Below are 15,624 nucleotides of genomic sequence, written 5' to 3'. Positions count from 1 at the left end.
CGGAACTGAATACCTTATTGCTCATTTTCTTTGAATATCGCATCTCTGACTATTACAATTATGAGGTCCGCAACTTTTTTTTCTCTTTGTAAGAGCAATAGCTCTTTGTAATAATTCAGCCAGTGGGCAATGATTTCTTGTATCACTGAACGATGGAAAATGTCCGGAAAAATCCCGTTACCTTGAAAATCCTTTCATCGTCAAAAAAGAGGGGAAATTGGGTACAATAACTAAAAAAACAGGGAACTGAATTTGTCTTATTGTAAATTTTCTTTGAACATCGCGTCAGTAAGAACTATTACAGTTATGGGTCCCGTGCATTTTTTCCCTTCTGAGGAGCGGTAGTTCTGAGCAACGATTGTGCCAGTGGGTCGCCAGAGGCTGCAGGAGCGAGACGAGTGCAGACTTCCTGTGCTCAGCTGACAATGCCCAGTTGCGTCACCGGCCCACACTACTGCTGCCCAGTCCAAGTGTGGTGTCATCCACATCCTGCCTTGGTCATACTACCATGCGCTGCGTAATGTATATGGTAGTCAGGAATATATTAGTGCGGCAGTAGTCTGGATTCGTAATCTCAACACATCTTATCCCTGGGATAACACAATGCTCGATGGGATAACACGAAACTGGTTTTGGGATAACGCAGTACTATCCATGGTATAACAAACAAATGTCTGTGGGATAACTTATCAATTGTCCGATTATGAGTTTTCTTTATCACGCATCAAGTTTTAACATCGGATAAAGCTTTATATTACTTTTATTTATTTAATATGTCACAGTATTAACAATTCACTCAGATGATACAGTTACAACAGTTGATGATATGGAAACTTTAGGTTGTCATGTAGAATTGAATTATAAACGTTATTTGATAAAATTTAAACAACAATTATTTTCTTATTTTGTTCTGGTAAATCTGTCTGCGTTCAATTAATTAAAAAGTTAACTCATATTACAAATTTATAAATTAAAATGCGTTTGTTTTTTTAAGAAATCTTGATTAATAGTGAAAATTTTAAATATAAACACTTGAAAGATATGACAAATTAAGTACAAATCTTTGAAAGCCTCATATCTCAAGTGAGATTTTTCACTCGAGCTATGATGCCGATGGTTTGACTAGGAACACCAAATGAAAAGTACGTGATAGGAATCTATGAATACGGTAAAGGATAGAATATTGTGCAGTTTGATATAATTATCAAGCATTCTCCTTTAAGATCGTAAAAACATAGCAATCAACAGTCGTGGAAATAAAATACCAAATGTATCGTAAATTTTCAATGCAAATCCATTGTACTTGCTAAATTCTACAAAGTGATATCTCGGAAGCAAAGTTTCTCCTTGTGACTGTGTAATGACACTAAGCCAATGTGTATTACTTGGAAGCAGATAGTCTTTTAATTAGTTTATTTATTTATTTACGTTAAATGGTTTTAAAAAACATAACAAATGTGTGGATTATGAAATATTGTTCCAAATTAAAAGTTTTACTCCTCCATAGCACTGCTTCTATAATTTTATTTAGATCAACTGTAACTTTCCGTGGAAACTGATCAGTGAAATTCGGGAACTGATCATTGAAATTCGGGAACTGATCATTGCAATTCTAAATAAATACAATCAGATCAGTCAGAATATCCGCGGCGGCGCCAAAGACTCTACCGTCAACATAATCTACAGATTTTGATGGTCGGCAGTTCAGTTAGCAGTCATAACAGCCGTTGAACCAATACAATAAATCACGTTTGCCGATCCATAGATGGTTTATGTTCACTAAACACTGTCGTAAAGTTTACGAGAGTCAAGATGATCCGGTGTCCGTCGCTACCCACACGCCTCCCTCTGCTCTTTGGTGGTCCGCGGAGGAACATTCTTCCGAGAAACGCCTCACGCAACTCCTCCACACTCTGAACGATTGGCAACATTTCGCGCTTTTATCGCTCATAAAGGATCAGAGATGTTACTTCAACTAACAAGGTGTTTTAAGGTGCAACATAGAACGCCAACCTCCGCAGAGTGGTAACAGTTTCGTTTTGATTTAAAAATGAAATATGTTTGTTTCATTATGGTTATTGGCAGATGGCAGTCTAGCCTCTCTCGCTGCTTGTTCGGAAAATGTGTCGTCACGTTGTTTCCTCTGTGTCCACTCAATAACAACCAGTTAAATAGAGCTACGTACTTGAAATGTTCAATATATTTTGTATTTCAAGAAATAATTAAAAATTCAATTTCGTGGCTGTAGCTTTAATTTCTAATTGAATACACATGCTTCAATGTCAAGAATTGTTTGCCGTTTATATAATATTAAAATTAATAAAACTAAACAATTCCTCCTTTATAACATTGTACAAAAAGATATACAAAAACAAAATATTAATTAAAATAGAAATATATTGCCTAAGTACCACAACAAGGCAAGTCCTAGTTACTTTTAAAGCGTTGTGGAATGTTGAATCGGACTTTTTATATTTTATTGTTGATTTAGTAAATACTACAATGTGCTAAAAAAATTGATCTAAAGTTTTTGGTGTGAACCATTACAATTATTTATTAATAATAGGCTACAAATGAAGATTTAAACCCTTTTTTCTAGGTTTTTATATAATAGGTTGTATTTAAATTTTTAATGGGAGGTAAGAGTACCCTATTACTATTACATATACATTAACTAATGTATATTCTTAATTATTAAAATGCCACAGTTTGGTATAAAACCATACAAAAATTTAATAATGATGAACTAGCCTACCTTACCTGATAATTTGTATTGCTTGGAATTTACAAATCCAGTTACATATTTGTAATATTTGAAGCCAGTTTCTCATTTTTTATGATACAAATAAGAACTATAAAAATCATGTGAGATTGTTAACAGAAATGCAAGACTAAATTATGACCTTTAGATCGAACTCTTGGCCTATTTAAGCAGCTCAATTAAAACAGTTGCAAATACCATACAAAATGCCAAGTCAATCTTACTGTAACAATGATGTCACCTTTGATTGTTCGGGAGTGCCTCAAGGTTTGCATTGGGCCCGATTCTATTTCCTCCGATAATGCCACCGCTTCTCTGATGATTGGCCATTGTTTCGTATGGATATGTGGGTCAAGTATGAGGTCTGATTCATGTAGGCGTGCATATTGCTCTCAAGGTTCCTGGGCGCATACCTCCACTCGGTCGTCCGTGTGACGATGCTTCCTCTCCTCGAGAACCCCGCTCTCCCTCGGTGCACGATCTCCACTCGAGCACGTATTGCGACATTACCGGGTTTTGAAGACTATGACGTGTCAGATCGTTATCCTCAGGGCCGTTCCTGTCAAAATCATTAACTCTAGAACAAGATCTGTCTCATCACCCTCTTTATCACAACTGCCATCTGTTCCATCCTCCATGTAGAAGTAGATCCAGACGGCCTTCGCTGTCCAAATTCCTTATAGAGATTCCCCTATCAGGTTCATTTAAGCGATCAACTGCTGTACAATTTATTAAACAGTATCGAGACTCTTAAAAATGTAGAGTTGTTTACGATGAAAAATTGTTACGTTAATGTAATTAAGTCTGTTTCAAAATCTATACAACCGGTGTGTTGTATAAATGTTTAGAATTAAAACTAAAACTAACGTAACCACTGTATACTGCCTCTTGGTTGTCAATTAATGTGGCATTCCAGAAATAAAAATCATATTTTTGAGATAGATATGCATACTGATCATTATCTCAACTTTCCACCCTCATTATTAGGGAATAAAACAGCGTGTATCATTTAAACATTTAATTATATTGTTAGCCCCTTACTTTACATTTTTCCATTAAATACGGCATCCTGATTGTGTCTACTTTCGTTAGCGTGATTCACTCATCGTATCGTGCCAAGTAAAGAGTTAACTGCCTTTAGCATTTAGTAAACTGTAAATGATTTAGGGAAGATTTTGACAGAACCAAAAAACGAACTCTAAGTGTGCAAGTGAAGGTTATTATGTAATGAAAAACGTAATGGGGGAGTATTTAATACGGATGACTATCTGGAAGTAATGCTTAGATATCAGTATAAGTTCTGAGCTGCAGAAATGAGGGAAATAATACGGCCTGAACTTTAACTCGAAATGTGCACATATGATTTGGAGTTAACATAACGTTTCAAATGAGGGACAAAAGTTCAGCTCCAGAACAATGGAAAGATTACAAGCAGTCAAGGGTCAACAGTCCTGGCGGCGGCACGTGTATAACACGCGTGTCGGACTGATCTCCACCAATTATGCAGCGGGTATCTCTCGGGAGATGCAGACGTGCAGGCAGACAGGCGTTGTGAGGGTCGAGGCCGGTTCTTGACTCTGAGGGCGGAAGTGCAGAGGAAGGCTGGAGATATGGTGATAAACACGAACATATGTCCAGAGTCAGCAAGAATAACAAACAGCCACGTCAGAGCGGGATCCCATAGCTACGGCCGGCCTGGCCACATGATATTACTTCCAGATGAGTGGAACCTGCGAGCGGATAGGCCTAGGAGTTGGTGATTTATAAATGGATAGTTACACGATTGAGTGAGGGATATTTAAGTGGCAAACAGTGGCAGGCCTGTAGTAGTAGTAAACTGTATACACCAATTTTTCCAATAGCAAGCTATAGCACGTCTTAATTACTTGCAGAAGTAAAAAGAGGAACACGGTTGGTAACCGATCTTAATAGCACCATTCAACTATTTTGCAATCATACCAAAAGAGTTATGTAAAATATATAAAATTTCGCTACCTGCATATTTCGTATTTTTTCATACATTTGCAATTTAAACTTTGAAGGTGAGTTATTCCAGCAAGATCAGCATTTGTTAAATTTTTTAGTACAGTATTTATAACTTGCAAAACAAACCGGGACGTACAGGGAGTACTGAAGCTCTAGCGAAAAAATTTTAGAACACATTTTAAAGTTCGGATATTTAAGCAAGAAACAGAGGTGGACATCTGGTAATGGTAAACTGTGAAAAGAAATACTAATGTTTGCAGTAGAAATACCGCCACACACTAAATACCGTATTGTGTTTGGGTTGCTATGTCACGTTTTAAAGAAAGCATCCCATAAGATCCAGAACAATCCCAAGTTTTCATTAATGTTCTTTTTATGATGCGGCCTATTTGTTGCAAGAACTGAGGTTGCCAGGTTTTAGCCGTCATTTTGACTATTTAATTCAGAATATGCAAAGGAGAACTTTTACTAAAAATATGCAAAAACTTTCTGCATTGCAGAGCAAATTTTTGTTAAATTGGAGAATATTATGGCTCCATCATCAGATAGTGCATAGAAAATGGAAAACATTTGATATTTTAATTTTTTTCCTGGGGTGAAACAAGAAAAGGATGAATCGTCTATGTGTACATTAAGAGATCAGGAATTGCAAAACTAAAAGTATTACTAGGTACATTCTGCGTTGATAGCTGTGCAAAATTCCTATAGCAGCGGTGTTACTCTACGATCAGAAACTAAGCAAACCCCTATAACAATTAAAAACCATAGTTTGGTGTAGCACAATTATGTAGAAAACATACAATACGGAAGATTTAATGTTTCTATCTCCAAAACTGTACATTCTGTATACCAAAACTTTAAATTTTATTTACGACCTTTTGTAAATCCAAGAAGATTGTATACTTTTTATTCACAGATTGTACTATTTAACCATTAAATTAAAATAATAATACGATTAAAACTTGTTCGTAATGCTGAGATGAACAATATAATTTGCACTAATTGTGGTAGATATAAATAAAAACCCGCTACTTGAGCATAATATTAGATATGCGTCTCAAAAAGTGTTCATTCATTCAGATTGATTTCACCCCTCTGAAAATGGCTCGGGTCTCGTAATGATGATCCGCTACTGTAATCTGGATCACTCGAGGGCGCGGGCCGGCACGAGTTATAACTGAAATCCATTATATCGTGTGCAGTTCGGTCTAATGACCATTCGTTAAAGTGCCGCACTCGCGCCCGCGTCTGGCAGACCGTGCCGCTAATCTTCTCTCTGCAAGTCAGCTGGTATTGTTATTGATGCCCTCTGCGCACGCTTGTGCGCACACCGTTACATCTTGTTTACACCGTAACCTAGCAACGGCAATATTCCCATTGTCTATTGTCCTACTTTCTGTTGATCTGTAACTCTTGAACGGGTTTCCTTTTCGAGTCACAGCCGCTCTACCTGAAAGGGCCTCGCGAACTGAAGCTAATTAGAGGAACCTGGATAATTATAGGCTTTATCTCAGCCGATAACTGCTCCCAACTACTTTGTCTAATTGCCTCCAGTTGATGCAAGATTGAAATTAGCTCCTTGATGGCCTATGGTGTAGTTGGAGTGAGTGGTCACATACATTGTTACAACACCTATATCTAATAGCCTACTATAACGCAAGCAAACTATTACAAGCGACTTATTAACAGTCCACTTACAGTAGTTGGGAGGAAAAAAATATATATTGACTACTAAAAGTTGACTACTGTAATTTGGATGCACATGAAATCTAGATTATTCGGCAAGATAGTGCCATATTGCAGATTAAAACATTACTTTACATAAATTACACGGTTTAATTTATTTTATTGTGTGGAAACATGTACATTTCATGTGCACAGAAAGAACTAAAATTTTACTGATAGTAAGAACCTATTATTATTTGTTTTTTTATCCAGGGGCAAATAATATGATGACAATGAAAAATATACCGCCTTGTTAAAAAACATAATTGATATGACGAAAATACATTTACAAATAACTACCACAAACACAAAGTTAATATTTAAAACACACGTATTATGCAACAATACAGTGTATGAACTAAAAAACCTTATATACCTCGCGTATGCTTTCAGATATGTTTTCAAACGTAACAACTAGAAATTGTGAAAATTGAAGAAAAATTGTATCTAATATTTATTATTTAGTTTTACATTTTACTGCCACAATTACTTAGTTTTAGGAAGTTTTAAAAAAGAAAACAAAAATGTTTCAACCCTATATGGACAGAGTCGTTAAACGAAATATAATGTTGGAATGCAGGTGCTCGTTTCATGTAATTATTCTCCTTTTGTTTTTATTGGTGGACAGACGGTGGACAATCGCCCCTGTTTGACATTCTGAATCGGTTCTTTTCCATGAAAATAAGGACTGTGCGTGATAAAATTCAATTCCTGTGCGCCTCACAATTGTATGCAAATTCCACCAAGATGGAGCGGTCTGAGTGTCCACTCCCCAAAATAAATCATTGAAACAAATCGGTTATTTGTATTAGCCTCGCCCGCAAAACCAAAACCGCCAAACAAACAAGTGGTGGGAGCAAAACGACACGAAATTTTCGCAATAAAATTGCAATCCGCAAAGGACGTAATGGCACCATTGTCCTCAGACGGTAAGAACTGCAATCAATTTGTTCTTTTCTTGGTCCGTACCGGCGCGGCGCGCCGGTCACTGGGTAACCAGCGCCTTCCTGGGCATTAGGTCAGTCCAAGTACTTTTCTCGGTTGTCTTTGAGCCAAACCTGGTGATTAATGGTTACTCCATCCACATTGCTGCCATTCTTCGGGCAATGTTCTCCTCCTTGACAATAGTGCTTTTAGTTTCCAAATACTTTCTGTAGGGACGATAATTGTACATGTGAAGCGGTGATTAGTAGATTCGAGCTTTGTTGATGTCTGTTTGATAATTTAATCGCGATATGATGTTTCTGAATAATTTAGGAGATTGTTTATAAATATCATTCATGTCTTGTTAGTAACTGAACACAAATTTAAGAGAACCTAAACACTAAACACTGTCTAAACATTCTTTGCTTAGGTGGTAAACACAGTTTACCTTAATGTAACACCAATCACTCGTTGAAAGAGGTCATTGTGAAATTTGCATAGTTTTATACCCCGGAACAGTGATTAGTGGTCAAAGGCAATTCGAAATCAAAATCAAGGCTGTATTACTGATGCCTTGTTTATTCATTTCATTTTGTTTCAACGCTTTCAGTGTAATTTGTGGTCATGATATGAAATTCTTCGTAATTTGTGGTCGCTACCACTTGTTCTTCCTAGTTTACGTGGATGTCTTTGTTATTTTCTTCCAAATTAGCATATTGTTTTATAATTTGTTTCATCCTCCTGGCCTTCCCTTTATGAGTCAGTATTTCCATGTAGGTTTCTGTGCCTAACAATCCGTTCAACTCAGTATAGTTATTTTGACAGACTGAGATAAAATACTTTTAATGGCGTTGATACCTTTTCTCTTCGCGGGCTGTGATGACATACTATTATTCCTTACAGCATAACCTATGGATTTAGGGAGATTTCGATCCTTCGCTGACTTACTATTAATTTTATTTTATGGGTTACGTGCCTACAAGAATAAGTTCATACGCTTGTATTATAAGTACAGTACCGTGCTTACATTGTTGTGAAGAACAAAATTTATTTGAAGAGCCCCAATAATGTACCCTTGCTCCAGTACTGTCTACTAATTGATGACAAAAATTACTAAAACGACAAACTAGAGTAATTTATTTAATTCCGTGGAGGAAATTCTTTAGAGTTCACATGCTTTACTACTTAGCACGTAACGGATCATATTGGATCAATCCACGAGTGTCTAAGAAAAATAAGATTCTAACAAGGAGCAAGTTAGGTAAAATATTGGTTGTGTTTTTATATTAGCTCCACACTCTTCCTTAAAATCTTATAAGCTATTTTATTAGCCAGCAACATAGTCTACAGATGGAATTATTTACAGGAATTATTTTTATTTATTTAATTATCTACAATTTGAAACTTAACACTCTATAATCAATAACTTGCAGTCATACTGTTAATTTAATTCAATATCTTTATTCACATTATGTTGGGAGAACGGTCAAGCTGAGCGGTTAAAATGTCAAACTTTGGATCTGAATAGCGCAGGTTCAAATCTTGTCTGTGACCGTTTCACTTTTTATCAGTAACATCACCCTTTTAGTGAATCGACTATCTTTTTTATTCTCTTTGTTAATATCTTCACATAGGCCAGTTGCTCATTAGGATGAACAGAGCAAGGCTTAAAAGAGCCTTTTCCTGATCCAAGATAAAAAATGTATCAGTTCCGTTAAAAATCTGCCTAAACAAGGATCATATAGCTTGCAATAATATTCGTTTCCTTGAAAGAATCATTTATATTGCAGGACGTGAAGATGGAGTTTGGACCAGTATAGAGGATACCAGTATAGGAGGAGATGTACTCAAACTATCTATGTTTGATTGCAGGGCGTGAAAGTGAAGATGGACGACCAGGGCAATATCCTGGTAAAGCGCGTGTCCAAGTGTAACGTCTATGTCAAGAATACGAGTGCCGGGGAGGATACCAGTATAGGAGGAGATGTACTCAAACTGTCTCTGTTTGATTGCAGGGCGTGAAAGTGAAGATGGACGACCAGGGCAACATCCTGGTAAAGCGCGTGTCCAAGTGTAACGTCTATGTCAAGAATACGAGTGCCGGGGAGGATACCAGTATAGGAGGAGATGTACTCAAACTGCCGAACTGTTCACTTGAGCCCGAAAAACCCGTCAAGGTAAGTATGGTTTCCATCCATCATCACTTTCCATACGTCGTCTCAGGGTCTAATAACAGTGTGAAACTTTCATTTCAATTTAATTACCCCCCACGTTAGAGTTTTAAGGTAATGGAAATTTAGTGTTACATGAGAGATTGTCTCTCATTCTTGATTGAAATTATAAAGGTAAGAATGTCTATAAACCTGTATATCTTCCGGTGTACATCGTCAAAAATGTAATATAACAATAGAAACAAGAAAAATACATTAAGCACTATTTATCTTCCATATACAATTTTATTAAACGGCTGGACAGTGCGTAGAATTGGTTGTAAATCAAACTTAACGCTACATGAAAACACTGAGTTGTGGTAATTTTAGCTTTTTCTTAATTTTGAAAAGCAATTCGTAATATTTACCTACTTATAAACACTTTATTGCTCTTCCAAATTAATTTGTATAGTGTGTATTTATTCTTATCAGTAGCACCTCTACCGGTATTGAATAAAATGAATATTTAGATGGTGTAAGAATAGTAATTATTTCCTCCTCGCCTTGAGGAGTATACGACGACGCCCAGGCTAGACAATGGAGAACTGAGGTCATAGAGCATCATTGTGGAGAGTTAGCGTTCATACTGTTTATTGAGACAGAGAGTGCGAAGAGAGAGGGAGGGAGGATATATCGAGAGGAAAAGAGAAAGAAGAGGATAGGAACGGCGATTGATGCAAGGCCGAGTGAGCGAGCAGATGAAAAATGGTCTTATGATACAATAACAGTGTGGGAGAACTAATGAAATAGTAGAGGGGCAAGGACGGGACCTTGGAGTACGCCCACGCCCTCCTCTTAGCTGCCTATCTGCCGTTGTAGTCGGGCTGAGTTTGATTAATTACGGGGTAATAAGAGGACCAGGCTAAACATTGTGGTAGGGAATACGAAATGCCAAAAGGCTACCTTGGAAATTAGCAAATTCAAGAGCTGTATCCTGATCAGTCACTGTTGAAGTATTATAATTATTGTCTGAGTTGCTGCTTGTTTTAAATGTCGCCAATGAAACATTGTTTCAAAATAATAAAAACTAAATTTTATAGATTGTTAGCATTTTCAAAATTTTATTTAACAATCTTTTTTATAGTCAGTTATTATTTATACTAGATTCAAGGTCAAGCGTACAATTCGGTGCATTGCAAACTGCTTGGCAGTTTAAATGCAGAAGATAAGAAAAGTGCAGGCAAGGTCAGCCCAGCTCTGCGGCAAGCATGAGGCTCAATCATGGCCGATGTACGTGAGATAGATGTGGTCTATTGTCATCCTAGTGCCGCTGGAACCTCGCTAGAGCATCAACCTCGTGGGGACCATTGTGATCTCACAAGAGTCCTGAGTGAGATCATTAATATTGATGCTCTAGAGAAGCGTGGTAACAGAATCTTTGCTAGATGTAGATATACATATTAAGTACATCCATTTTTATATAGACCCTGAGTAGATTTACTGAGTGCGTTAAAGTTTTCGCATCACTAACATCGAGAATCTTTTCTTGCAGTTGTTCGATATGAAGAAATTCCAGGCCAATGTGAGTCGCGAAATGCGGAGAGCCTACCCTGACAGAAAAACTTTAGAATCCCAGTGTCTAAGCGCTCTCGCTTTCGTAAAGTCAGAAGCAGAACTTCTAGATTGTCCTATTTGGGTGCTCATCATCAACGTAGTAGCGATGGATATGCTCAAATCCAAATTCCCTCCAAGTAAGTAAAGTTTTATGTCTATAATGAATAAAACAGCCTTCAAATAATATTCGTACTTGTATATTGTTTACCCTACCATAGTATAACTAGTTACATGTGCAGCGCTATCTAAATAAACATGGTAATGGTAGTGTGCCTATACGAGTACTAGAGAAACTTCATTATATGTAGTCTTCAGGTCATATATAAGCTAACACATAAGCTATTATCCTCTTGCTTTTATTCTGGCTTTATTTTTCTCTTTATCAACCTCAGTTCGCAATTCAATAAAATTTCTGCGATCACTTACGGGAGGAGAAACTCGAAGAGCTGTTTACGATAGACGTGTGCCAATGCCGCTATACCCCTTGATCATAAACCGGTGAGCAAGAGTGACGAGCTGATCATAAATCATGCAACATTGCGTAGTAAAATGTTTTACAGTGAGACTATAATGCTGCAGTGGAGTCAACTCACTTGGTAATTTAGGCCAGGAGGGAATATGATGTCACGAATAAATATACTATTTGTTATGTTAGGAGTTTTGAAATACTCACAAGTATTGTAGAATATATTTTGACTCTCTGTGCAGTTTGAGTTTTTCAACAGCTCCCCAGGACATGACAAGGGATACGTTGACATATCGTGACTTGTTTTTCCTATGAGTAATGCATCCTACGTAAGGGTCAGGGCCTTACGCTGATATTGTTCATCATGAATAGTCGTAAAGAAGGCATGTTTTATGATGGACAGTGGAAGAGAGGTGGGCTCCTACGCAGAGAGGTGAAGGCTGAGCTTTATGTCCTCATTATGAAGCGGATCAGTTTCCCAGGTTACATAGCATTCAGACAATTTATGAATACCATTCTCGGCACGGTGGTTTCGTCACATCCATAGACAAATTTAGCTATTACAGTCTGGACGAGAGTTCCTGAAGATATTACATTTGACTATTGCTATGCACGAACTATGAATTCACAGATGAATAGGATTGACCCGATGTCTGACCGGGGAAGGCCATCCGAAGACGTCCAGTCCGCGGCGGCCGAAGAACAAAACCTCGACCTTGGTCGCCACAATGCCGATACTCCAATTAATCCGTCCTCAGCTACAAAAGACTTCATTTCGAGGAACAAAACACTGGATTTCACATTGGACACGGTTATCTCTCCCGGTGGCGGACTGGCGGCTCCAGCCTTGTGTCCGATTGTCCCAATCGTGTGGTCCGTGTCATCAATCGAACACATCGATCCAACGTCGAGTCTCTTTGTTTTTGTGCTTGATAAAAGAAAACAGTTAGGTCTGGATCTAAATACTCAGGGCTTTGTTCAGTTGGCACAGTTTCATCGTTTCTACAGACTCTAGTTTTTCTATAGTATAGGGTACCTATCCAATCTGATAAAGCAGAAGGATAATAGCAATGCAAGGAAACAAAAATGTTAAACTTCTAGCTACTATTAAACTATTTATTAACTTTCATTAGAAAAAACACTTTATTTATGATTCACACAAATCTGCTTCTATAAAATTTGCCTAAATTTGTTTTAAAGTTGCAACCTTCGTGTCTTTGCGACCGGAAAAGGGCACCTTTCCAGAGGACCAATTAGTTAATTACCGCCACTAGATTACCCCTTTCCAAACCCACCAGCTTTCATGAGGAAAAGATAAACTAATAATGTAGATATGGTTCTGAAAGTTCCCTAGCTATAACACTTAAGCCTACACGATCTACATACACTTCTATCCGGCCTAATCTACACTATAGCCGCACAATGACTCGCACACAACCTCCGCTCTCCACTAGCTATCCTAGGCAGGAATTATCCTACCAGAACCTGTCTAGTAGAATTCCAGATAGTAGAAGGCTCCCATTGTTAAAGCTATGGCCGAAAGGTCGGCGCAGCTAGCTATCGTGTTCGCGGCTACTGACAGATTACGCGCCAAATTCAAATTTATAATGGGATTCACCGCAAAAATAAACATAATATTTTCCTTAATTACGGCCAAGGAGAGGATTTGTTCAGAGAATTCTAACCATGTGAACTATAAATTCGCCAAGCTTTGTTCATATGTACAATGTCGTCAGCTCACCGGTAGTTTCCAGGCTATAGCTAATTAGTTGAAAGAGGCATTCTACCAATGACATACAATTTCTTCTCGCCTCGCGTTATTTTTGCCCAGACCGGTCCCTGGCAGCCGTTATCCCATATCTCTCAGTGCTGACAGCACTCACTGTGCGATATCCTGCTTAATTCACCAGCTCCACCGCACATTGTCGCCATCGACAAAATCTCCGCACACGGAACCGGTCTAACTAATGGTGTCCCGGAGAATCGCAAAGCCAGACAACAATGGGCACAGGCTTCTGAATTACAACACCTGCGGACTGCCCACCCCGGCTAAGACTGCGGGAGGCGATGATAAGAGGTGGAATACCATAAATCATTCGCTTCATCTGGAGATCATCACAGCTTACAGTTGTGACCCGTTACAACCAGCTCTGTAGTTTTGAAATTTCACCATCTTCAGTTCAGGCAGTGTATTCGTACGTGGAAGACAATAACAAACAGGGTATGGCGAGTTTAGTTATTTGTCGCGGTGGCTCAGTTTTCGACACTCGCGCCTCGCCCCGCCGGTCCACGCAACTGCTGCGGGAAGTCAGAACTACTAGACTACCCGCTCCCGCCACCGCTGTTATCAGCGCATGACGGCTGTTCTGCGCCACTTGTCACCTCTTACTGCGCATGTCACAATGGCCCTGGTATTGTTGCACCTTTCATTATTGTTTTCCCGCTAAACCGCATATTTTACACTTTCCATTGTTGTAATACCTTTATTAATGTGGACCTTTATATAAGCCTTGTGACTGTGAACTTACGGGAAGCAAAGTCAGTGACTGCCCTGCGGAATGCAGTAGACAGTATCTAATAAACAATAAGCTCAGTATCTTTTCATAACAAGTGTCCTAGTGGTAATGTATCTGGAATTATTTTGGAATTATTACAACTTAACAATAATGGCTCTTCTAGGACTCTGAGCATTTGAAAGTGCTTTCATGTGAGTGCCTCAACCTACGTCAGAGAGTGTCATTGTTGACCGACGTCGAACAAGCATTTGCCTCTTTTAAAGTCATAACAACAAACAGACAAGTATTGAAACGGCCAAATATCCCTTCCTGGCCCACTTGTGGAGGACCTCTACCAGCTAAAATCACTCTTGAAGAATCAATAGTTTGCCCCGAAGAGCTCTCGACTCCTGAACAGATAAGGATGATTGCTCTAACAACAGGTCGTTACGTAAGGTGCTGATCGGAATTCACAGGGATGACGGATCACTTTCCGGATCTTTTATGCTCCTGGCCTCCACCTCCACAGTTCTGGACTTCAAGGGGTTCCTGGGCACGTGGCCATTTTATGACGCGTGCGATCATGTAGGACTACCGATTAGGTCAAATGTGAAGCCAAAATTCTTATCTCAAACTTCATATATTTTTCTATATATATATATATTATTATTATGTATATTTTACGTAATATTTTAAATAATATAATATATTTGATACTCATACATTCTAACTATGTTTTGCACGTCGGAATCTGAACTCGAATGATGTACTGAGAAGTAGTGTGCCTGTAGTGTCCCTTTTGAAGTTTTATCAATAGTTGTTTTTTTCTAAACATGTTCACAATTAATAAAAACGGGTTAAACATAAATAGCAGTTATGTTTTGTTTTATATTTTATCCTTATAGGTTAAGCATCTAAATCATTCCTTAGATCTTTGAACTGAATCTTGTTGTCTATAGAAATCAGGCGGAAATTGTGAGTGGTAAAAACTGTTGAACAATTTTGTTATGTTAATGTTAAATGGCGCAAAACTTTCCCTTTTTGCCACATCTTCTTAAACACGGATATTAAGATCTGTTTTCCAGAAAAATACTTAAAATACGTATAATAATTGTCATTATGCGTGGTGTGAAAGGGAACTAATTACTTGTGATCCTTGGCGAATGGTATGAATGTCCTTGTGGTTTATTACGCAGTAGGCTATTTGTAAATACTACTTTATTTATAAATATTTTTTACAGAGTTAAATAATCTAGGTAGAAATTTAATAAATATTTTTAATACATACACTGATTTGACTACTGCAAGCTACCTCTCTATGGAAGTGGAGGGGTTAGCGTCTCAGGTGGGAGGGACCCTGGTTCGAATCTATGCTTGGTCATTCCATTTTAATACAGTGAAAAATAATAGGTATTGCTTAGCCTGAATTACTGTGATAAAAGGCTCCGAACTAGTGCTTTAAATGTTCCATCCAAAAAAGATAAAAAGGTATTATAGCCCAAT

The 15,624-nt window shown here is 38.0% G+C and overlaps 1 protein-coding gene across 5 annotated transcripts in view; it reads left to right on the top strand.

Annotated features, from left to right (window-relative positions):
• The window catches only part of LOC124362102, a 265,442-nt gene that overhangs the window by 235,882 nt on the left and 13,936 nt on the right, over nt 1-15,624 (top strand). For 4 of the 5 annotated variants that reach the window (XM_046816284.1, XM_046816285.1, XM_046816282.1 and 1 more), the window contains exons 5-6: nt 9,412-9,573; nt 11,099-11,297. In XM_046816284.1, the coding sequence (XP_046672240.1) occupies nt 9,412-9,573; nt 11,099-11,297 (361 nt within the window). Of the gene's footprint in view, nt 1-9,268; nt 9,381-9,411; nt 9,574-11,098; nt 11,298-15,624 lie in introns of all 5 variants that reach the window. The other variant, XM_046816283.1, reaches the window with a different exon arrangement.

The sequence above is a fragment of the Homalodisca vitripennis genome, chromosome 5 (assembly GCF_021130785.1).
Source record: "Homalodisca vitripennis isolate AUS2020 chromosome 5, UT_GWSS_2.1, whole genome shotgun sequence".
Taxonomy (NCBI): domain Eukaryota; kingdom Metazoa; phylum Arthropoda; class Insecta; order Hemiptera; family Cicadellidae; genus Homalodisca; species Homalodisca vitripennis.
Note: the sequence above shows the minus strand (reverse complement) of the source record. Positions and strands in the feature narration are given on the sequence as shown.